Source organism: Felis catus, chromosome C1 (assembly GCF_018350175.1).
Source record: "Felis catus isolate Fca126 chromosome C1, F.catus_Fca126_mat1.0, whole genome shotgun sequence".
Lineage (NCBI taxonomy): Eukaryota > Metazoa > Chordata > Mammalia > Carnivora > Felidae > Felis > Felis catus.
The window spans coordinates 188660844-188686519 of NC_058375.1; the positions used below are offsets into that span (position 1 = coordinate 188660844).

At 36.7% G+C, this 25676-nt stretch overlaps 2 protein-coding genes across 18 annotated transcripts in view; one reads left to right on the top strand and one right to left on the bottom strand.

Annotated features, from left to right (window-relative positions):
• Positions 1-591: 591 nt before the first annotated feature.
• On the bottom strand, positions 592-25426 carry WDR12 (WD repeat domain 12). 4 transcript variants are annotated; one of them, XM_006935484.4, is made up of 14 exons: positions 25287-25426; positions 24614-24730; positions 21175-21269; positions 17788-17882; positions 16580-16686; positions 15365-15480; positions 14773-14927; positions 13004-13049; positions 10744-10829; positions 4826-4966; positions 4621-4726; positions 4324-4456; positions 2182-2254; positions 592-1203 (listed from the first exon to the last, which is right to left on the bottom strand). In XM_006935484.4, exons 2-14 carry the CDS (start codon positions 24652-24654, stop codon positions 1126-1128), a joined length of 1272 nt encoding a protein of 423 aa, XP_006935546.1. In that variant the 5' UTR covers positions 24655-24730; positions 25287-25426; the 3' UTR covers positions 592-1125. The 4 variants fall into 4 exon arrangements, with proteins under 4 accessions (XP_006935546.1, XP_011283782.1, XP_003991078.1 ...); XM_011285480.3 differs by having other exon boundaries at positions 25266-25388; XM_003991029.5 differs by having other exon boundaries at positions 25221-25357.
• CARF (calcium responsive transcription factor) overlaps positions 25373-25676 on the top strand; it is a 100910-nt gene continuing 100606 nt past the window's right edge. For all 14 annotated transcript variants that reach the window (XM_045034310.1, XM_045034311.1, XM_045034308.1 and 11 more), the window contains exon 1: positions 25373-25492. The gene's annotated coding sequence lies outside the window, so the exon portion shown is untranslated. The remainder of the gene's footprint in view (positions 25493-25676) is intronic.

Sequence of the window (25676 nt, forward strand, 5' to 3'; positions counted from 1 at the left end):
AAAATTTATAGAATGTTTATTATCTAATACTGACTGAAAAGTTTTATCTACAAATTCTATTCTTATCTGCATACTAGGATAAGATAGGGAGAAAGATTCCTGGTTACCATGAAATGTGTATGTATGCAAATGCTGTCAATATCTTAAAAAAATTTTAATATCTTAAAATTTTTCAATATCTTAAAAAAAATTTTTTTAATGTCTACTCAGTTTTGAGAGACAGACAGAGCACGAGCAGGGGAGGGGCTGAGAGAGAGGGAGACACAGAATCTGAAGCAGCCTCCAGGCTCTGAGCTGTCAGCACAGAGCCCAAAATGGGGCTCAAACTCATGAACCATGAGATTATGACCTGAGCGGAAGTCAGACGCTTAACTGACTGAGCCACCCAGACACCCCTGTATGTATGTAATTTCTAAAGCATTGTGACGTACCTTTTTTTTTTTTTAATTTAAAGTAGGCTCCATGCCCAACACAGGGCTCGAACTCATGACCCTGAGATCAAGACTCTGGTATCAAGAGACACACACCCTACTGACCAAGCCAGCCAGGAGCCCCAGGATTCTAACATATCCTTAATACAAAGCACTTCACTTAAAATACTCCAGCAAACTTTTAATTGGCAGCAGGATCTATATGTTTTAATGTTGAATGCCCACAAAATCTTATGATAGGTTAGACATCACTTATTTTACCCAAAGCAAAGTGTTATTTCTAATTTTTTCTAATAGAATTTATTAGTTTTCTTAAGATACTTTTCTTAAACAGCTAACATAGGAATACTTAAGTGTCCCCATCAGAAATAAAAATCTGGACAATTACTTTAAATATATGCTTTTACAGCATTTCAAAAACAAATCTTAATTCAAACCAATACCTCTAAAAGGAAATAAAAAATTCAGTTTAGTTTCAAGAGTTTGCATATGGCTGAGAAGGCAGGTCACTTTTACATTTTAACAACACACACTACTATATAATAAATACAAAATAAAGAAATAGTGATAGTTATCATCAAGGATGAAACTATAAACTTTAAGAGACTGCTTTCTGAACCGTCACTGATGCAATCTGAGGATTCTCTATTTCATTTACAAACACAATCTCTGTAGTCAAATCTATCATTCACTTTCAAGCCCCAACATGAGAAGTGGTAGGTGAATATCTATAGGAATACAATTTATTGTCTGCTCCTCCACTCAGAAGTAACTGCGTAAAGGGAGAGAAAAAAAAAAGCACAAACATATAAGTAAATATAATTATTTCATATGATAGTTAAACACAGTTAAATACCGATGATTCTGATTTCCAGAAGGACTTAATGGATAAGCAATTAACTCTCATTGAGAGTTCATACTTAAATGGACCCATTATATCAGTTTTCACTACTATATTATAATACACTATATTAAAACCATAAGAGACTCTAAAAAACTGAGAATAAACTAAGGGCTGATAGGGGGTGGGAGGGAGGGGAAAGTGGGTGATGGGCACTGAGGAGGGCACCTGTTGGGATGAGCACTGGGTGATGTATGGAAACCATTTTGACAATAAATTTCATATTAAAAAAAAAAAAACTTTAAAAATGATCACTTGAATTTGGTTGGGGTGTGATACACTACTACTGTACTTTCCAAGAAACATTTAAGAAATATAATAAAATTTAAAAGTTTGAGGGAAGATATAGTTTACCTATTTAAGAAAATTAAGTTTTATAGGAAAGTATATTAACTATTTGCAGGTAAATGGATATTACAAATTATTCAAGTAGCTCTAGGATCTGTATTTGGAAAGAATTCTTAGGCAACAAGAGCTAATATTTATACGTAAAAATAAGTAAATTGTAATCCTTTAAGCAGACTTTATGGTCTAGACTTATTCTATAAGATTTTTTGTAAGTAGAAAATACTTAGATCCAGTAAGTCTGAAGGAGCAAGTTTATGGAGTTAAAGCAGTTCATTACAATACTAGAGAAAGAAACTGCTTAAAACTTTCCAAATTTTACTACTCCTAACAGTAAAGGACAAATATGTTTCTTCTTTGAATGAGATGTGAGATTTTATGAATAATATTAAGGGGAACTTAGAATACAGAATTATAATTATCAGATATATTGAAAGTAGTAACTCTCTAAATATAAGCACCAGATTTATTCTTTTTTCCTTTCCCCAAATAACAAATTCTTACCCCTGTGTCTGTCCAGTCTACACTCAGAACTTTGTCTTCATGAGCAGCCAGATCATAGAGAGGAGCCTTACAACTGAAAGATCAAAGTATTACCATGTTATATGCAATTCAAAGTATTAAAAAACATACATGACTAATCACATATAATTTTCTGAAAACTTTACCGACTTTACCATCCTTGCCCCAATAACCAGTTAATCTTAAAAATCCTGAGTATTTACTTGATTGGCTCTGTTGATTTTCCCCTATCATTAGCAGAATACAGAGATTTATTGCAATAAATATTCAAGAAAAATGCTATTTATTTATAAATATTTATTCACAATTAGGCCCATTTTCATATTCCTTGACTATTTTCCTTTTACCCTCAAACCATGACTTTATACATCCTTTGTCCATCCATATGTATGCTGATAACTCTCAAATTTGTATCTTTAGCCCAAACTTCTCCCCTGATTTTGATGTGTATATCCAATTGCCTGACATGTGGTTATCCCATGGGCACTACAAATTTATTTATTTTAAAAAAATTTTTTTTAATGTTTATTTATTTTTGAGACAGGAGCGTGAGCAGGGGAGGGAGCGAAAGAGAGTGAGGGAGACACAGAATCTGAAACAGGTTCCAGGCTCTGAGCTTTCAGCACAGAGCCTGATGTGGGGCTCGAACCCATGATCCGTGAGATCATGACCTGAGCCGAAGTCAGACACTTAACCGATTGAGCCACCCAGGTGCCCCCAGCACTACGAATTTAAAATAACCAAAACAAAACTCTTGATCTTCCCTCATAAACCTGTTTCTTTTACTCTTTCCATCACAGTAAGTTGTACCACTAATGGCCTGATTGCGCAGGCAGAAAATATGGCCATTATTTCCTGATTCCTATCTCTATATTCCATCCATAAGCCAATCCTGCCAAAGAGTGGTCTTCAAAATATACCTAGGATCCAACCTAGGAACTCTCTGCTTCCATTCTTCCCACCCTATTTAGAACCCACAAATCCTTCCCCATAACATTTAGAATGGAACCCAAATTTCTTAGCTTGGACCTTAAGGTCTTGCTCAGTATACTACTACCTGTCTCATGTCCTGCCATTCTTCTCCTCGCTTACTCCACTCCATCAACACTGACCCTTTTGGTATTTTATCAACATGCCAAGATTTTCCCTACCTTATCTGCTGTTCTCTCTACCATGATTTGTGCATGGCTGATACCTTCCCATGTTCAATTCACTATTATAAAATCACCTTCAAGAATAGCCCACCCCTAAAGAGGCGTCCCTCTACTCTGCTTTACTTTCTTCATAGCACTGCTATCAGAAACTATATAATTGCTATAGCAAGTATCCAACTAAATGTAAATAACCTTCTAGGTATTAACAAATCACGCATCATAAGGTAGTATCAGGATGTTAAAATGCAGATTTCGGTAAACAAAGAACAGGTATTTGATTAATGCCTCTCCATTCTACCTGTAAAAATATGTAAATACACTGTGTATGCATTTCACTGGGGACACTCATATATACTAGTAACAAAAAACTTTAGTATCTAGTTATCTTTTAAAGTATGTATTTCTATGGGGCCTGGGTGGCACAGTCGGTTAGGCACCCGACTTCAGGTCACGATCTCAGTTTGTGAATTGGAGCCTTGCGTTGGGCTCTGTGCTGACAGCTAGGAGCCTGAAGCCTGCTTCCAATTCTGTGTCTCCCTCTCTCTGCCCCTCCTCTGCCCACGCTCTCTCTCTCTCTCAAAAATAAATATTAAAAAAAATTTTAATATGTATTTTTATTTAATTTTCTATTAATATATAATTTATTATTTGTGCCATTTATTATAGATTGTATTTATTATATAGATTATAGTGCCATTTATTTAGAGACCATTGCCTTCTACTTTTATAATATCACATTTATATTAAGGTTCAATATAAATTTTTTCAGAATGCAAAAAATAACCTATCAACATGAACCAAATTCCTTTGCTCCTGGCTTTTCTTTTTGACACCAATATTTATATCAGGTCATAATCAAAACTCTTTTTACTCTTCTGCTTTTGGATAATCTTTTCAGCATTCATTTCATTTTCTCTGTATATAATAGTTATTTCAAGTATCTTCTTTGTAGATCATAAATAGGATTTACCTTCTTGTATCCCACAGTTTCACAATGTTATCTAAAGAACCTGAAATCAGCTGCTGCTCATGGGTAGGAGACCACTTTAATGATGTGACCCAGCCTGTATGTGAGGTTAGGGACAGCGACACCAAAGAACCATCTGAACAAAATTAAAAAAATAATAATTATTGAATTTTAGAAGAGAAATAGGAGAACCAAAAACAATATTTGTAGAAAATTATCTTTTTTTATACACATTTCTAGTGATAGGAGAAACTGATGTTATTTACCCATATTTCTCCTCTAGGATTTTACACACCTCACCTTTAGTTCGGGGATCCCACAGCCTGATATGCCTATCTGTACTTCCAGACGCTAGACGTTTACAAAGCGGAGAATAGGAGATACAATTAAACACTCTACTTCCTGTCTGAAAAACAAGGAGGAAAGAACATTTAAATGGTGAGCCAGAAATAACCATCTCTAGAAGCTCAGAGTTAACCAGAGTCACTGGATTTTGAAGTCTTACCAAAGTTGACTTAAGACTGCCAGACTCAACATCCCACACTCTAATTGTGTGGTCCCAAGATGCACTGCAGATTTCTTCAGCATCTGACCACAGAACCGATGAAATTGCTTCTTTGTGCCCAGAGAGGGTCACTATGGGAGTCTAGAAATGAAAAGATACCCAAAGGAAAGGCATTTTTAGTTTAGAGTAATTGCAATAGTAATAGTATTTACTTCTGAAGCCCATACAGCAGATGCTTTAGCTTTTATATCTTGCCTTATTTCTTCTTTACAACAATCATCCAAAACATATATCTGATTTGATTCCATAAATGAAGACAGGGAAAGTGAGAAAGATAACTTGCTCAAGGTCATACAGTTTATACATGGCAGACTGAAGTTTGAACCCACATATTACTTAAAGTTTTGTAGTCTTTCCTCTACATCCTACTGCTTTTCCATCTGTTCTACTTTTTATTTTGAGAAGTATTAATATTAACACTAACTTAACACTTTCATATGTACATGTTACATGTAGAAGTTAGTTGAAAAAGATCTGGGGTCAAAGAGATCTAGGTTTGAGGCAAGGTGCTGCCATTTTCTTCCTAACTCTTCCAGGTAAAAGTATCTCAATAGATTACTCTCACCATTTCTTCAGCATCTTCTAAGTTATATTGTCCAATCTTTAAATAATGCCCATGGTCCATTTATTAATACTACAAAATCTCTAATGTTTTTTCTCAATTAAAACCCCCAAACTAGGTGTAATATCTATCTTAAAGAACAAGTGAAACAGAGAAAGAGTTCTGAAATGGAAGACAGTTAATCTACGTTTGTAACTGCTATATTTAACCTCCTTAAATATCATTACCTCATCTGTAATGTGAGTGGCTTATATTAGATTAGATATCAGCAAAGTTTCTCGGTAAAGGTTCAGAAAGTTAAGTATTTTAGCCTTCTAATGTCTGTTGTATACTCTTGTTTTTAATACCACCTAAAATCGTAAAAATCATTCTTAGCTCTCTGTAATACAAAAATAGGTCACAGCCAAATCAGCTGTTAGGCTATACTTTGCCAACTCCTATACCAAATGATCCCTAAGTCCAAACTTCTAGCTCTAGAATTTTCCTGAGAGAAGTAAAGAAGCGTAATAGAGGAATGAGGAACAGAATGACCTCGGTTGTGATCCAAAGCAAAATAAAAAGGTAAGAAAGATAATCCAGCAGAGACACTGGGATAGAAAACAGCAAGGTAGCGGTGCCTGGATGGCTTAGTCAGTTAAGCGTCCGACTCCAGGTCATGATCTCACCACTTGTGAGTTCTAGCCCTGCGCTGGGCTCTGTGCTGACAGCTCAGAGCCTAGAGCCTGCTTTAAATTGTGTCTGTCTTTCTCTGTGCCTCCCCTGCTCACACTCTTTCTCTCTCTCAAAAATAAATAAACATTAGGGGTGCCTGGGTGGCTCAATAGGTTAAGTGTCCAACTTTTGCTCAGGTCACGATCTCATGTTCGTGTGTTCGAGCCCCACATCAGGCTCTGTGCTGACAGCTCAGGGCCTGGGCTGCTTCCGATTCTGTGTCTCACTCCCTCTCTTGCACTGTCTCTTTCTCTCTCAAAAATAAACATTAAAAAAAATTAAAAATAAACAAACATTAAAAAAATTAAAGAAAGAAAACAGCAAGGTAAAAACAAATGGGCAACACAAGTTTTAGGGAATGATAAACTGTTCTCTACCTTGATGATGCAGTGGTTACATAGTCTATGCATTTATCAAAACTCAAAAGTTATACACCAAGAATACAAAATCAATGTACAGAAATCTGTTACATTTTTATACACCAATAATGAAGCAGTAGAAAAAGAAATCAAGGAATTGATCCCATTTACAATTGCATGAAAACAGTAAGATACATAGGAATAAACCTAACCAAAGAGGTAAAAGATGTGTACTCTGATAACTATGGAACACTTACAAAAGAAATTAAAGGGGACACAAAGAAACGGAAAAGCATCCCAAGTTCACGGATCAGAAGGACATTGTTAAAATGTGTATACTACCCAAGCAATCTACACATTTAACGCAATCTCTATCAAAACACCACTAGTATTTTCCACAGAGGTAAAACAAATAATCCTAAAATTCGTGCAGAACCACAAAGATCCTGAATAGTCAAAGCAATCCTGAAAAAGAAAAGCAAAGTGGGAGGCATCACAATTCTTGTATTTCAAGCTATATTACAAAGGTGCAGTCCTTAAGACATTATAGTACTGGCACAAAAACAAACACATAGATCAATGGAAGAGATTAGAAAACCCAGAAATGGACCCACAACTATATGTTCAACTAATCTTCGACAAAGCAGGAAAGAACATCTATCCAATGGAAAAAAAAAGTCTCTTCAACAAATGGTTTTGGGAAAATTGGACAGCAACATGCAGAAGAATGAAACTAGACTACTTTCTTATACCATACACACAAATAAACTCAAACTGGATGAAAGACCTAAATGTGAGACAGGAAACCATCAAAATTCTAGAGATCACAGGCAGCAACCTCTTTGACCTTGGCCTCAGCAGCTTCTTACTAGACACATCACCAGAGGTAAGGGAAACAAAAGCAAAAATGAACTACTGGGACTTCATCAAGATAAAAAGCTTCTGCACAGCAAAGGAAACAATCAGCAAAACTAAAAGGCAACCTTTGGAATGGGAAGAGATATCTGCAAATGACATTATCTGATAAAGGATTAGTATCCAAAATCTAGAAAGAACCTATCAAACTCAACATCCAAAAAACAATAATCCGGTGAAGAAATGGGCAGAAGATATGAATAGACACTCTTCCAAAGAAGACATCCAGATGGCAAACACACACATGAAAAGATGCTCAATATCACTCATCATCTGGGAAATACAAATTAAAACTACAATGAGATACCACCTCACACCTGTCAGAATGGCTAAAATTAACTCAGGAAACAACAGGTGTTGGTGACGATTCGAAGAAAAGGGAACACTTTTGCAATGCTGGTGGGAACACAAATTGGTGCAGCCACTCTGAAGAACAGTATGGAGGTTCCTCAGAAAGTTAAAAATACAACTACCCTATGATCCAGTAATTGCACTAATAGGTATTTACCCAAAAGATACAAAAACACAGATTCAAAGGGGTACATGCAACCTGATGTTTATAGCAGCATTATCAACAACAGCCAAACTACAGAAAGAACCCAAGTGTCCATCAACAGATGAATGGATAAAGAAGATATGGGGTGTGTGTGTGTGTGTATGTGGATGAACATAGGGGAAGGATAAAAATAAGAGAGGGAGACAAACCATAAGAGACTCTTAACTACAGAAACAAACAGGGTTGCTGGAAGGGAGGTGAGCAGGGTGATGGGTTAACAAGGAGGGCACTTGTCTTGAGCACTGGGTGTTGTATGTAAGTGATGAATCACTAAACTCTACTCCTAAAACCAATATTACACTATATATTAACCAACCAGAATTTGAATAAAAAATAAAAATAAAAAATAAAGGGCCAGCACTTAAATTACACCATGTAGCACCAGAAATCAACAAAATGATACACACTTTTTAATAGTAACTAAATGTAAACATAAATTATGTGTTAAATAAAATCAGTTATGGCATTAAAAATTTGGCCATATTGAGTGCTGGTAAGGATGTAGAGTAACTTTGATTCTTTTTATACTTTCAGTGGAAGTATAAACTGATATAACCATTTTGGAAAACTTTTTGCCAGTATCTAACATTTGAAAAACTCAACCTGTGCATACCCTGAGACCCAGCAATTCTAGTTTTGCAATTCTACATATGCAGAAATTACTGTATAAGTACACCAAAAGAAAAGTAAAATGACCAAAAAAATTTTTTTAATGTTTATTCATTTTTTTTGATAGAGACAAAGCACCAGTGGGGGAGGGGCAGAGAGAAAAGGAGACAGAATCCCAACCACGTTCCAGGCTCCAGGCTCCAAGATATCAGCAGAGTCCAACTTGGCACTTGAACCCACAAACTGTGAGATCATGACCTTAGCCTAAGCTGGCACCCCTAAAATAACTTCTTTTAATGTTTATTTTTGAGAAAGAAAGAGCACGTGCATGGGGGGGAAGTGCAGAGAGAGAGAGAAAGAGAGGGAAAGAGGGAAAGAGAGAGAGAGAGAGAGAGAGAGAGAGAGAGAGAACACGCCAAGCAGGCTCCACACTGTCAGTGCAGAGCCCAACATGGGGCTTGAACTCATGAACCATGAGATCATGACCTGAGCCAAAATCAAATCACTTAACTGACTGAGCCACCCAGGCACCCCAAGTATAGGAGCTTTCTTAGCAACGTTATTTATGGTAGCCAAAACTGGAATCAACTTAAATGTCCATCAAAAGAAGAATGGATAGGGGCGGCCTATCCATTGGATTAAGCATCCAACTCAGGTCATGATCTCATGGTTCCTGAGTTCGAGCCTCGCATCAGGTTCTGTGCTGACTGCATGGAGCCTGCTTGGAATTCTCTCTCCTCTCTGCCCCTATCCAACTCATGCTCTCGCTTTCTCTCTCTCAAAATAAACAAATAAACTTAAAAAAAAAAGAATGGATAAATTCTGATATAGTCAATGCAAGAGGATGCTATACATTAATGAAAAGAACTATTACTTGCAGCAACATAAAGCGAATCTCACAGATTATCACCTGAAGTTTAAAGATTAATGTAAGGGGACACAAGACAGAACAGTGATCACCTTTATGGGCTACCAATTGCAAAGCAGACCAGAGGGAGTCTTCTAGGGCGTTGGTAATTCTCTATGCTTTATTTGGGTTGCGATTACTCGAGTGTATGTTTGTTAAACTTCACTGTACACTTAACTGTACGTATGTCAAACTTTAATTGAAAGAAAGGAAAAAAAGCTACCTTCTGAGGGATTAACTTCTCTAATTCAAGAAATCTTTTTCTACTCAGATATTCTTTAAAGGTTGACCAGAGATATCCATCAGTAAATTACCACTTATCCAATTGGTGAGGCATTTATAGCTTTAACTTAAGACTAAGTGATAAGGAAATTAAGTAGCTGCCAGATCATTCCTCTTAAAATTCAGCAGTCCATGTTTAAATGTACTAAGAAATCATAAACCACTTCTTTCAGTTGGAACTGGTTAAGTGCTATTTTTTATTACATTTTATGTGACTCTGATTAATCATTTTATGATCATACCTTATTCCTCCTTTTCAACCGTTTTTATAAAATATTTTGTTATTTGTAACTACAAGAAATAATGTGCAAATGTGTTTTACTGTACATTCATTACAGCTGTGAGAAAATGAATGGAAAACATGTCTTCCTAAACCTGATTCAGTATTGTCCTTCTCATTTTGCGTATAAACTTGGGTCAGATCATATTATGACAAATATTTTCCTAACAAAACAGAACAAATAAGAATATGGGTGAACTTTCTGACTTTAATCTAACTGGACTAATAGCTAAATGACAGAATCAAACTCAAATTAATTTTGACTTTCTATTGATTTAGGAGATATAATTAGCATTCCTAGTGAGAATTATATTCTCAGTGTATGAAACAATATCATTAAACAATCGAGGTATTAAAATGTTTCACTTAATTTGGATTCAAGCTTTAACAATTAAAAGATTCTACTAAAAACTGCATCATGGGATCAAATATAATAGCTAAATAATCGACCTACCAATCTGTAAGCCTGGCTAAATACCACTACATTCAAAGACTCAGATAAATGTAGCATACTACAGTATTTGTAATAAAAATTTACCAATCTACTATAAGAAAGCCTAATTATGGTTGACAAAGCAACGCAAGAAAAAGGGAAATTTAAATAGAAAAGATTAAATTGTCATACATTTGTCAGTACAGACCTCAGCTAAATATAGTAAGTTCTCAAAAATACTTACCCTTGTCAGTCCCAACTGCTCTGTTTTCTGTTTCTTTCTTGGTCGATTTGTGGATTCCTCCATTTCATCTTCTTCATCTGTAGGAACTGTATCACAGAGAATTAGATTTGATGTTTTAAAAATTTAGGGTAAATATTAATTGCAAACAGTTTTAAAAGAATTCTTACATTTCTGGGTATATGTTTTCTTAACTGGTTAGGGAATAAATATTTCTCCTTATTTTGGTTAAAGAAATTTACATATAAAAACAATACCTGGGTTATTAGTCTTCCAAAAGGAGAAAGCAAAAAATAGAGTACATTAAAATCTTAAAGCCTAACCAGTTTGATATCGTGCTATGTCTTTAAGATCATTATGAATATTCATCACTTTACCATATCTATGAAAAATTGCTTACTATTCGTTATAGGAGAGTTCTTTTTTTTTTTTTAACACTTTTTTAATGTTTTTATTTATTTTTGAGATGGAGAGAGACAGAGCATGAGCAGGGGAGGGGCAGAGAGAGAAGGAGACACAGAATCCAAAGCAGGCTCCAGGCTCTGAGCAGTCAGCACAGAGCCCAATGCGGGGCTCGAACTCACAGACTGTGAGATCATGACCTGAGCCAAAGTCAGATGCATAACCCATGGAGCCACCCAGGCGCCCCAGGAGAGTTCTGAACACATTGTATTTTTATTATGACGAATGGAGTAACAACAGGGTGCCTGGGTGGCTCAGTTAGTTAAACATACAACTCTTGGTTTTGTCTCAGTCATGATCACATGATTTGTGAGATCAAGCCCGTGTTGGGCTCTGTACTGACAGCAAGAAGCCTGCTTGGGATTCTCACTCTCTCACTCCCTTTGCCCCTCCCCCGCACACATGCAGGCACACGCACACTCTCTCTCAAAATAAATAAATGAACATTAAAAAAAAGAAGGGAATGACAGGTAAACAAACACATTACATGGAGATACAATCCAGTTATCCTTATTCTTCTTGACTATTTCACTTTTATTAACAATGAATTAAAAGTATTTCAGATTACAAAATATTCCACAAAAGGAAAATTATCCAAACAACTTTCTGCCTCAAACCTGTTTGCTTTTAAGCATTACTGAGAAATCTACTGAAATTATCTACTGACTTATCTTTAAGTCTACTGACTTATCTTTATTTCCTACTACTGACACTGTTTAAGCTTTTCTTGATCCCCCAATTCTACTTTGTGAACTGTAGTTAGGGTATTATACTATAATAAAACAATTCCCTCAGAAGTAATAGGGATTCTGCTCTATTTACCTAGGCAATCTGTGGGTCTTCCCCCTCTTTTCTCCTCACTACTCTCAAAGCACCTTCCTTTAAGAGTCCTCCTTCCTCCAACTCTTCCTCCAAATTATCCCTTCTATGTTTTCAAAGTAAAAAAATTAAGTTTGGCAAAACTACACCACAAAAAAAATTTAAAGGGGCACCGGGTGGCTCAGTTGGTTAAGCATCCAACTCTTGGTTTCAGCTCAGGTCATGATCTCTGTTTCATGAGTTCAAGCCCCCTATTGGGCTCTGCACTGGCATCGTGGAGCCTGATTGGGATTCTCTCTCTCCTTCTCTCTGCCCCTTCCCTTCTCTTCCCCCTCTCTCTGCCCCTTCCCTACTCACACTGTGTCTATCTTTCTCAACAGAAATAAACTTATTTTTTTAAGTAAATTAGCTTAACTATGAAGTTTCTCTTTTTCATTTTTTTTAAAGTTTATTTATTAAGAGAGAGAGCATGGGCGAGGGACAGGCAGAGAGAGAGGGAAAGAGAATCCCAAGCAGGCTCCGCGCTATCAGCACAGAGCACGACATGGAGCTTGATCTCACAAACTATGAGATTATGACCTAAGCTAAAACCAAGAGTCGGATGCTTAACCAGCTGAGCCACCCAAGCGTCTCTTAACTAAAATTTCTCTAACAGTGGAGTGTTATCAAAGTGACTCAAGCTATTTTTGCTTATTTCCAGGTTCCTGAATAAGAGAACTCTGAGAACTAAGCAGTTATGTTCCATTGCACCAATCATGTTGTTGAGTTACATGCAGCAATTCAGTCACATGGTTCAATAAATAAGGGGGTAATAGAAACACATTTTAAAACACAAAGCATACTAATTTTTCTCGATATGTTCCTTTATTTGTATCCTAAAAAGCTCTGATTTATTTTTATGGATCAAAATGGGGGTTAAAAAGTCTTCTTTCACTGGAATTCTTGGAACATTTTTAGTAAGTCAAAATAAACTAATATTTACCTGTAGACCAGATCTTTAGCATCTTGTCCCAGGAGCCACTGCAAAACTAAAAACATACATGAAGAGAAAGAGTATATAATATAACCTATCGTATTATTTGCCTTGATTTTTCTATTTATAACTTAAAACCTTTACTTTGCTCTCAAATCCTTTACTACCATTGTACCATCTGCATAGCTTTCTTAGTCTGCTGGAAGTTGTATCCACAATCTCATGACAACTGAAGGCATTGCCATTCTTACATGGCCCTGTGCCCTGGCTTTGGTTGCATAGATCGAGGTAGGCAACTGATCTACAGAGTACCAATAAGTCTCTCCCTCCTTCAGGACCTTTTTATGAAAGCCTATGTTCCAGAGAGTTGAAGTTCATCTTCTCCAGGAACTGATGGTAAAGGGTGTGAAACCTAGGAATACTGAAAGCCAGGTTTTATTGTCATGTGGAAAAAAGCCAGTTTGGGGGCACCTGGGTGGCTCAGTCGGTTAAGCATCTGACTTCGGCTTAGGTCATGAGCTCATGGTTCCTGGGTTGAAGCCCCACATCTCAGGCTCTGTGCTGAGAGCTCAGGGCCTGGAGCCTCCTTCAGATTCTGTGTCTCCCTCTCTCTGCCCCTCTCCTGCTCACGCTGTCTCTCTCTCTCAAAAATAAACATTAAAAAAAATTTTTTTTAAAGAAAAAGCCATTTTGAAGTGAAAGAGAAGAAGTCAACTTAGGGAGATGAGCGAGGAAGGGAGAGGAATGTGCTGGCCACATTCAAGCTCAACTCCATTGGTTCCTAAGACTCAAATGCATCCTTACCCAGTTAGTGATGTGATTGTTTATTCCTTCCTGGATCTCACAAACTTTTTTTTTTTCATTTTTTAAAAAGTGTTTATTCATTGTTCAGAGAGAGAGAGAGAGACAGAGTGCAAGCAGGGGAGGGGCAGAGAGAGAAGGAGACACAGAATCCGAAACCGGCTCCAGGCTCTGAGCTGTCAGCACAGAGCCCAACATGGCGCGCGAACCCACGAACTGTGAGATCATGACCTGAGCCGAAGTCCGACGTTCAACCGAGTCACCCAGGCACACCTGGATCTCACAATCTTTTCAGCTGAAAAAAGTTCAAGATGAGTTTCTATCTCTTATAGCAAAAGGTAGAGTACAGTTAATTCATTTAAGTTTGGACTCAAAAACAGGTAAACCTTCTTTATGGCTCTATATGAATAATCATAAATCTCTACCTTTGAATGCATCAAGGGTCCTCTAATATGCTAATTGGCAAAGAAATGCTGAAGAAATACTCTTAAACCCAACACAACTCAATGTGGTTTAGGAAACTTTCAAACAGCAAGAGAATTTATAACTCCTCATATGTCAATAGTGTTGTACTCAGGTTTTTTTCTTTTTTTACCATTTTGTCACGATAAGAGTAAATCAGCAATAATAGTAAAACAACCTCTATTAACCCAAACCTTGAATATGCTAAGGCTTAGATGATCAACTCGATTTTTTCAATTGATGAAAGCACTGAGTAGCTAGAAGATTGAAAATGTCAATCACTATGATTAAAGTTAAACTGCTGGTTTACCTGATTTCTTAGAATTTCTGCAGTAACCAGAAAAACCCAGACTGAGGAAGTGAATTATCTCTCATTGAAAGAGTATTTACTTTGGGTTTGAAATCATATTCTTTAATTACCAACTGTTACGATTGTAGGACAATGAAGAAAAAATTGTTTGCATAAGAAGCTCAAATTCTAATTGAACAGTACTAGTAACACACTAGCTACTTACTTTAGTTCCTGTGCTATCAACAGCTATAGAATCCACACTTCCAGCATGACCTCTACAGCAGTGCAGGGCTTTCACTTTGTTTCTCTCTACATTCCACTCCCATAAGAGAATAGTCTGATCCATAGAGGCACTCAATAGCAGGCAAGACAAACTGTCTGAAGAAAGGAGAACACAAGAACAAATTAGCACAAAAATTTTAAATACATTAAGTTCTAAAATGAAGAACTGATTTTTTTGTTGTTGAAAGACATTAAGAAGATAAAAGAGCTATATGCCAGCTTTGAAAAAGAAGTAACTTACAGTATAAAAGGATGATCCTTCAAAAATGCTACAAAACATGAGTTTAACACAGTATTAACTTGAAAGTGCACATTATCTGATATGATTTTAAAAATGTATGGATTGAATTCTACCACTTATGGATTTTCTTACATAATCTTTTTCTTCTTCAACACTGTATTTTTGAAAGACCTCACAATAACCAAGGCACATGGCACTCCCTACCCCATCCCCATTGTGCCCCAGCACTGAAAATGGCTTATTTCCGGTTCCCTGTTCAGGATTACTTTCCATTCAGGCAGAGAGTCCTAACCTTTTTTCACCCAGGCCACATCTTTTACAACATCTGTGTGTCCCACAATTGTCATTATTGACTTTCCTTCCAAGGACCAGATCCTCGAAGTCTTATCATAAGAACCAGTCAAGATCCTATGAAAAGAAAAAAACCCTTATGAAATCAAAAAGCAGCTTTTTCAAATCCTGAAATCAATTATATTTCTTTTTTAGTGTTTATTTTTATTTTTGAGAGAGAGAGAGAGAGAGAGAGAGAGAGAGACAGAGCATGAGGGGAGGAAGGGTAGAGAGAAAAGCAGACACAGAATCTGAAGCAGACTCCAGGCTCTGAGCTGTCAACACAGAGCAGGATGCAGGGCTCGAACTCATGAACTGTGAGATCATGCCCTGAGCCGAAGTCAGACACTCAACTGACTGAGCCACCCAGGTGCCCCAATTATATTTCTAAGGCAATTAAATAAACCTTGAGATTATACTTTAAAAAGGTTTTTAATATGAAGACTAAGATTTTAAAAGACATTAGATCAGATCTTACCTGTGACTTTTTCTGACCTCCTAAAAATAAAAACATAAGTAAAAAGCCCTAGACTTCATTTTAATTACTATTGTAAACACTACAACTCAGGGAAATTGCTTGTAAAGCCTAACTGCCCTTTGTACTTAACCACTGAAAATCATTCAACAGAAAAACAATAAAACCATCTAAGATAAAAGTAAAACCAGTAAAAACATCACTTGTGTAACAACCCCAGGAAGATATTCTTTTAAAAATGTAAGCTTGTACTATGATCCAGTCTCAAGATGCTTTTCAACAAGTAAGGCCACTGAGGGTTTGTTCTGAGCCATCCATACCTTCTCAGATCCAGTCTGCCCTTTTTAGCCCTATACCATGATCTGCATCTTCATGGTAGTAAGCCAGGAGATCTGTGGTTATAAGAGGGTTTTTTTCCCCTCTATGGAACAAATTGTATCTTTGGTCTTATAAGCAACACACAAAAATAAAATATTCTAAGACACTTGACTTATTCATGTATAGACAAATGTCACTCCAACATTTTGGGAAGGAAAAGATATGCTTCTTCTTGAATAAATTGAATGTAAAGATCTTGGGCATGGACACTGATACATATATCACAAAATTACTTTTACAAATAACACAGAATCAATCAGAGAAAAATATTCACATAGTGCAATTAAAAAGAATGATGGAAGTGGCATAATAAAATGGCAATACCATTCTTCTGCCCCTCTGACTGAACTGATCCAATCATCATGGAACAAGCATTGTTCTGGCTGAGGTGCAGTGTACTTCTCCACATATTCTAGTTCCACAACCTCTTCCTAGTGACAGAGAAAAACCAGAAATCAATCAGGCAGTAGTTCCAAAGTAGTATACTACAAACATAAAGGACCCCTTGTTTATTACGTCTCTTTCATGTAAGTCCCCTTCATAACCCAGAAATTTGGAGCCATGCAAAAGGCGAAAAACTTTATCTGACCTAACAGTGTGCAAACAGTAATATTAACGAATATTAACAACCTTGGAAAATTTATGCTGAAAGGGGGGTAGGGGGACATAAGGAACTTTAAAAAATAAAATTATAAAAGCATTCTACTTAATGAGGATGATAACAGTCCTAGATATGGATAGTCGTGATAGATGCATAATATTGTGAATATACTTAATGCCACTGAATTACACACTTAAAAATGATTAAAATGATAAATTTTATGCATATTTCATAATTCTAAAACTTGTCAAAAAATTATAAAAGCAATTACAAATTACATTTTAAATTATAAAAGTAGTATCAAGGAACTTTGAAAATTAGAGGAAGGGGGAACCGCTATAAATCACAATTGTCTAACCCAAAAGTTTTTATACGTGCACAATCATTTTGTGTATCTTTTTTTTAAGGTTTTTTTTTTTTTGAGAGAGAGAGAGGGGGAGAGAGATCGCATGCGCATGCGCTAACATGCATGAGTGGGGGAGGAGCAGAGAGAGGGAGACACAGAATCCGACACAGGCTCCAGGCCGTCAGCACAGAGCCCGATGTGGGGCTTGAACTCACGGACACCGAGATCATGACCTGAGCCGAAGTTGGACGCTCAACCGATTGAGCCACCCAGGCACCCCTCATTTTATACATCATTATTGGTAATAAACATGTATTTGGTATTCCCTTTCTTGATAATTCTTCCACAAATATGAAGGTTTTTTTTTTTTTTTATATTCATTCATCTACATTTCTTGAGTAAAACATTCTCAGAAGAGGGGATTTCAAAATTGAATATACAAACACTGAAGTTCAAATTTCTAGAAAAAAAATACTAATAAAAAAAAAATCTTGGTTGCTAAAGATTCAGTCTGATTCTAAATGTTTTCCTACATTACCTGAGAACACCTTACATAAAACAGAGCAGATAAACATTTGAACTTACCGATGAGATGTTTTCCAGTTCCATGTGTTTGAGTAAGGGCATTCGCAGAAACTGGCCCTTGATGAGGAAATCAAACTCCACATGTTTGTGTAACTCTAAAGAAAATGCATAATAAAATGATCGTTCTTAGAACCTGAAGTGACATTGGCAGAGGTATATGAGAAACCCCAAAACAAACAGGTATTTATTATTCCAGTGTGGCCTCTGAGTTTCTCCAGAATTTCTTCATGCCATAATCAGGCCATGTATTCTATTCCAGTACACTGTGTGATTTTTAGGAACAGAGGACTTTGTTCTGTTGGTGTAATTTTTTACTATTGTTGTTTCTATTATTTCTATTTAAAATTTATTTACTGTTATTTATTTCTATTTAAAAAAAATGTTATTTCTACTTAAAAAAACTTTTGGGGCACCCAGGTGGCTCAGTCGGTTGAGCGTCCAACTTCGGCTCAGGTCATAATCTCACAGTTTGTGAGTTCGAGCCCCACGTCGGGCTCTGTGCTGACAGCTCAGAGCCTGGAGCCTGCTTCAGATTCTGTGTCTCCCTCTCTCTCTGCCCCATCCCCACTCATGCTCTGTCTCTCTCTGTCTTAAAAATAAATTTAAAAAAAAATTAAAAAAAAAACAAACTTTTTATTCTATGGAAAATTCCAAATATATATAAAAGTAGAAATAACATTATGAATTCCCATCACATACTTTGATAATTACCAACTCACTGACAATCATCTATACACCTCTCTCCACTCCTCTGCTGGTTTATTTTAAATCAAACCTTAGAAATGCTATCATTTTTATCTGTAAATGCTTTAATATGTATCTCTAAAATAAAAGGACCTAAAGTGATATTAAAAAATTTAATCATTATTGCTTTTAATATCAAATAGCCAATGTTCATGTTTCCTTCTCTTTACAGTGAGCTTTTTATTTTTATTTTGTTTTAGGTGTATTTATTTATTCAAGTCATTTCTATACCCAGTGTGGGGCTCGAACTCATGACCTAGAGAGGAAGAGTTGCATGCTCTTCTGACTGAGCCAGAGAAGTGACCTACAGTGAGCTTTTCAGAATCAGCATCCCAAGTCCACATATTATATCTGATTAATATGTTTTATTTAATCTTTAAGAGTTCCCCCTCCTTTTTTCCCCGGTCATTTATTTGTTAAAGAAACTGGGGGGGCACCTGGGTGGCTCAGCTGGTTAAGCATCCAACTTCGGCTCAGGTCATGATCTCACAGCTTGTTGAGTTCGAGTCCCATGTCAGGTTCTGTGCTGACCACTCAAAGCCTGGAGCCTGTTTTGGATTCCATCTCCCTGTCTCTCTACCCCTCCTCTGCTCAGTCTCTGTCTCTCAAAAGTAAATAAACGTTAAAAAAAATTTTTTTTAACAAAAAAAAGAAATTAGGTCATCTGTCTTCTAGTATTTCTTACATTCTGGTTGATTACATCTCCACGGTGTCCTATAAGATGTTCCTCTACCACCTACACATCCTATACACCAGGCAGACCTAAACAACTGATTAGACTTCAGGTTAGCTTTGTTTTTCTGGCAAGAATATTTATACATAGTATTATGTGTTTCCTATTGCATCACATCAGAAAATGCATTGTGTTGTTGTATGTCTTTCTATGATGTGATAATCTACATCTGGACTCTGATATTGTCAGCCTGGTCCCATCCATCCTAATATTCTCCGTCAGCCTTTCAACACGTAATAAATAGTTTTAGTAGCTACTGATAATCACTACTTAAACCCATTATTTCATCTGGAGTTACAAAATGCTAAAAATTATTCATTCTTTCTGCATTTATTAGCTGAAAGAAGAATTCTCTCATTGGATTATTTGGATTGTTGCCTTTTAAAAATCTGAAATCTGAATCATTTGCATCTTCAACTCAAGAGCAATCAATGACTTATTTGATTATTCAAAAAGAAACCAACATTCAATCTACAACTTTAGAAAAATATACAACTCTCTGGGTAACAACAAACATCCACACACTGGTATTACAAAGATTCTATTACAAGAATAATTCTTATTCTAGTTCAAAGACTTTTTCAGCAAGAATATATGGCAGTGTTGTAATTCAGAAGTAAATATTTATCAGAATCTTTATACATCAACTGGATGAAGTAAAGACAAGGACCTATGGGAAGTGTTATGTGAATATCTCTCAATCAAGAACAATAGCTTCAATAGCTTGCTAGTAATGAAAAGACCGCAGACTCTGCCCCCTCCCACCAAAAACAAAAACAAAAAACTGTTCATAAACATCATCTCAGGGGTGTTTGGCTGGCTCATCTGGAAGATCATGAGATTTCTTCTTGGGGTCATGAGTTCAAGCCACAAGTTGGATACAGAGATTACCAAAAAAAAAAAAAAAAAAACCAAAAAAAACCCTCAAACTTAAAAAAAAAAGTTATAGGATTATTAGAAGACAGAGAAGAGGAATATATTAGGCATTAGTTTCTAACTCTCAACTCCTCATTCCTCCAACTAGGGTAGAATCAACAGAAACATCTGGGTAAAAATGTCTGTTTCTAAATGGTGACTTCATTGACAAATTATATTTTTAAAGATCATGCTTTATGTTATTTTCAACCTTTCATGTTTAAATCTTCTATTTTATGTATGGTTCCCTTACTTTTCAATATACATTTGATTATAGACAATTTCAAACATATGCAACAGTGAAGAATAATATAGTAAACTTTCATATACCTATCACCCAGTTTTAACAATTATCAACTCCTGGCCAATCTTGTTTCATCAATATTTTTGCATACCTTGTTCATATGAATTTTATGGGCTAATAATTTATTTTCATACAACAGCATGTTTAACATTTATATCTCTTAAATGTTTTACTTGATACCCTTGCATGTTTATAAAATTTTACCATTAATTTTTCAATGAATTCTAAATACTTAAAAAAATACTAGTATTAGTATTGGCATCTATTATTACACAAAATACTCAAATAGTGACAATGTCATTTTGCTTTGTAGGATTGTAGCAACTGGGGCTCAAGCACCTAGATGCTTGTTCTATGCTTACCAATTCCAGATCTCCCTAGGAAAACCACAATGTCATAACTATTACAACAAAATCGTATTCCTAAATGCCAATCACCTTATATCCATATTGCCTTTAAAGCAGATTAAACTGAAATAAATAAGAATTTTTCCTGAGAACTTGTATTTCAAAGCATTTGAAAAAGTATCACGTAGCAGGGAAACTCATAATTTATAAATTTTACCATTACAAAATGCATACAGTATTTTAAAATAAGGCTTAAAAAAAGGAAACAAAATAAAATGTGATATATTTTAGTGTAGTTAGTGGCAATGCACCCTCTCCTAATTTCTCAGAGCATGTATACCTACCATTTTTGGCCTCCAGCAATTTATTGATGATGTTACTAAGGTCAGCAATTTCAGAGGCTGCAGGAATTGAGAAGGGAACATCATCTACCACATATCTATAAAAAGGAAATGATATGTCAAAGTCAAGTCTATGGATTATTTTAACAAATGTGCATTTATTCATTCAGCAAATATTTACTGGGTATCTAATACATGCCAGACATTTTGCTACATGGGGTTACAAATGAAGCGACCCGGGTTCCCCTAGTTCCTCTTTATAATTTCTATGTCTTTATTGATATTTTGCTCATGTATTATTTTCCTGGTTTCCTCTTATTCTTTGTCCACGGTTTTCTTTAGCTCTTTGAGCATATTTAGGAGTATGTTGGGCTAGTTGACCTGCCCTGCAAGAAATGGTAAAAGGAATTCTTCAGGCTGAAATGAACAGACACAGACAGTAACTAAAAGCCATATGAAGCAGTATAAAACTCCAATACAGTTAACTACTGGGGTGTCTGGGTGGCTCATTCGGTTAAGCATCAAACTTCAGCTCATGTCATGATCTCGTGGTTTGTGAGTTCAAACCCTGCATCAGGCTCTGTGCTGACAGCTCAGAGCCTGGAGCCTGCTTTGGATTCGGTGTCTCCCTCTCTCCACCCCTCCCCTGCTTGTGCTCTCTGCCTCTCTCTCTCTCTCAAAGTTAAGTAAACATCAAAAAAAAAATTTTTTTTAATGCTTACTTTTGGGAGTGCACAAGTGGGGGAGGAGCACAGAGAGGGGGACAGAGGACCTGAAGCAGACTCTGCGCTGACACGCTGACAGCAGTGAGCCTGATGTGGGGCTTGAACTCACGAACCACAAGATCATGACCTGAGCTGAAGTCTGCTCAATCAACTAAACCACCCAGGCGCCTCCCCCCAAAAATTTTTTAATTGTCAAAAAGTTAAATATGAAATTATTTTTCATATTTATCTAAGTATATACCCAAGTATATACCCAAGAGAAATGAAAATATATGTCCTCACAAAAACTTACACACAAAAGTTCCCATCACCACTCCTTGTAACAGCCAAAAGGTGGAAACAATCCAAATGTCCATCAACTTAAAAATTGCAAACAAAATTTGGTATGTGGTATATCCATACAATGGAATATTATTTGGCCCTAAAAAGGAATGAAGTACTGGTACACATTACAGTGTGAATGGACCTTATAAACATCATTCTAAGTAAGTGAAAGAAGCCACTCACAAAAGACCACATGCTATAAAATTCCCTTTATACGAATTGTCCAAAACAGACAAATCCACAGAGATAGAAAGTAGATTAGTGGCTGCCTACGGCTGTAGTTGAAAGGATTAGGGTGTAATACCTAAAGGGTGATAAAAAATGTTCTAAAATTGTACTGATGGTTGTTCAATTTTGCAAATATACTCAAAACCACTGAAATGGAGATTTTAAAGTATGAATTCTGCTCTAAGTGAATTATATCTCAATAAAGTTGTTACCACACACAAAAAAGTCTCAAACATGAATTAAGGCTGTAGTTGTGGGGAATGGAAGTTTCAAAAGATGTTAAGATAGAATCTACGGCTCATCAAGACACGGTATAATAAATCTCTTTTTACTACAATGGGGTAGGGTTAGGGAAGGGGGCTTCAGATCTTGTTAAAACGTACATCGTAAAACAGTAGGTCTGAGGTGGAATCTGAGATTCTGCTTTTTCTAAAACCTCCCAAGTGATGTTGATGCTGCTAATCTTCAAACTATACTTTGGGTAGTAAGACTACAGCTCTATTTATATGTATCATGCTTAAAAAAAATGTAAACAGTAATTTAGGATTTCCAAAAGATAACAAAACCTAGAATTAAAGTTTTCGGTTTTTCCTTTCACCTACTATTTAGTCAGTAAAATGAGAGGGTGGGGGGAGTAGCATAATTCACATACACGCATATATGTAAATTACATACATATATATGAAAAAATTATCCCCCTCTCCATTTTACTTACCAGAACATATAATGTATAAGAAGCAAGAACTTAATTTTTAGGTTTTGTTAACTTTTTGAAGAATTTAAACACACACATACATATATGTTTATCTATCTCAGGGTTAAAACACAATGGTCTATTATTTCTTAAAACTTCATGTGAATCACCAATTATCGCAATTAAAAACTTCAATTAGAAGAAATACTGTGGTCATGCTATTGCACCACATTCCTTGAGAAATATGCAGACCAAGTATATATACTCATGTGCATTGATAGTACAATTTATCTATACCGTAAGCAAGAATACAAGAGTGAATATGATTTTCTAGGTCAACTCATACAGCTCCAACACATAATTTTAATTGAAGTGGGAGTTATCTAGCTTACAACTGGCAATAGCTTGTTAATACAACAAATATTCACTATTTACCATCAGTATGAGAAGAACTTGACAAACATTTGTTGATTCTATCAATCCAAGAAGAGTAATACAGTCCCTACCATCAAGAGACTTACCATGTAGCTGAAAAGACACTAAGAAAAGTTAGTAGTGTAATGTACACCACAAGACTGAATACAATTAGATTTCAAACAAATGCTACTGCCCTGGGGACCACTGGTAAAAATGTTCACATATACATACACACATACAGACCTACACACACACACGCATACATGTATAAGTATGTATATGAATATACACACCTGTAACTGAAAGAACTTCACACTATTACCAAAAATTAGTTCTATTGGGGTGCCTGGGTGGCTCGCCTGGTTAACCGTAAGACTCTTGATTTCTGCTCAGGTCATGATCTCATGGCTCCTGAGATCTAGCCCCTATTGGGCTTTGCCCTGACAACATGGAGCCTGCTTGGGATTTTCTCTCTCTCTCTCTCAAAATACATACATACATACATACATTCATACATAAATCTCTCAAAATAAATAAACAAACCGACATTAAAGAAAAAGTTCTACCAACCCCCATTCAGAGCTCCACTTTCTAGCCTGGTTTAGAAAAGCACTGTCTATTATCTACCTAAAAAAAATAATAGTAATAAACTTGTGTTTTGAGAAATGGTGAAACATCCCTAGCAGGCAGCCTGTAAGGACTCGGTCCATTTTTCATTCTTAAAATCACATGTGCTTCATTCAGGAATCAAAGGTGAAGCCCCTCAAAGCCCTCTACAGTCACAATTCAAATTATATACAGCCTTAGAAGCCAGGCAAAAAGGATGGTGATATCAGATGTAGATCCCTGAGAAATCCCGGCAAGGTATCGTTTCCGCTTAATCGGAAAACGCGCTCAAGCCAAGAGTAAAGCCAAACAAACAAACAAAATAGGAGTTGGGGGAGGAATTGTGGGCAAAGACAACCGAGGCTCCACAAAGTCATACAGAAGGAGTTCTTGGAAAAGATCCCAGGGAGGCGAGAGGAAGAGAGGAAAGAAAAGGACGCTTACTTACTTCTTATTGTCAGTGAAGAAGCGTGCCTGGAGCTGAGCCATGGCGAGGAGTATACACAAGACTTGTCTACCGAAACGAAAGGGGGTAATAGACAACAGGAGCTCTGGTCTTTTAAGACTACAAAAAGAGGTAACTCAAAATTAGTTTGCATAGGTACGCAAGAAGCTGCCGTGTTCCGGGCTTCGGTTTTCTTTCCTCCGGCCTCCTCAGCAACCACGAGGTTGCTCACACACCGAGACCCAGCCCACAAACATCAACTACCTATTCCTAGATACAGGAATCATCGATAGTAAAGCATGTCTTAAAGACGGGGTGTGCCTAATTTTTTTAAAATTTTTAAAAAATATTTAGAACTGTTATCGATTAAGAAGATACAGAAAAAGCCCAATTTAAACTGCTGCTCTATCTTTTTAATTGTAAGACGCTGTCTTCAGACCTGATACTTCAAACACAACTCCTAGACACTACCATTCCCAGAAAGCAGCGCTTCTCAGACGCAGTAACCACTGGGAATGGTAGTCTTTTTTTGCCATGCTGTCCTCAAGATAAATTTTATCCGTATTAAACCTTCCCAACAGCAGCCAGATATCTATTGTATTTCCTCTACCTTCAGCTTTAATTTGCTAAAGACTTTTTGGCTTTATTTTCTTACGCATACTCCCAATCACTCTACCGAGTCTTTCGGAGTACTTCGGCCTCCGGCTTCAGGCTCTAGATCCAGTGAGAGTAGGAATACGCGTGCGGAAAGCGAATCAGAAGACAAACGGCCGACGGTGGCCGACTGTGCTCTTGTCTCATAGTACTACGCTGCGCGTTCTCAGAAGGATGCGCCTGCGCATTGTGCTGGTCTCCATGGCAGGGCCTCGGAGCCAAGACGAGGTTGAGTAGACTCGTTTTGAATTTTCTCCCCTCTGCTCCTGCACTTTGTGGACTTCCCTCCTCGCCCTGTAGGGCTCTCGGAGGCGGCGGGACTAAGGGAGTCGGAGGTTTGGCCGAGCTGTCTGCGCCCACCGACCGGACGCTGCCTCCCAACCCCCATTTCTTTCCTCCTGCCTCTTCCTCC

Excerpts from the sequence above, each read along its gene's own strand:
- WDR12 (XM_006935484.4), bottom strand. The coding sequence starts at position 24,654 with ATGGCTCAGCTCCAGGCACGCTTCTTCACTGACAATAAGAA. Across the intron at positions 16,687-17,787 it reads AACTGGAAAACATCTCATCG|GAAGAGGTTGTGGAACTAGA; the intron begins GTAAGTTCAAAT and ends CTCTGTCACTAG. Across the intron at positions 4,457-4,620 it reads GTGGGATCCCCGAACTAAAG|ATGGTTCTTTGGTGTCGCTG; the intron begins GTGAGGTGTGTA and ends AATTTTGTTCAG.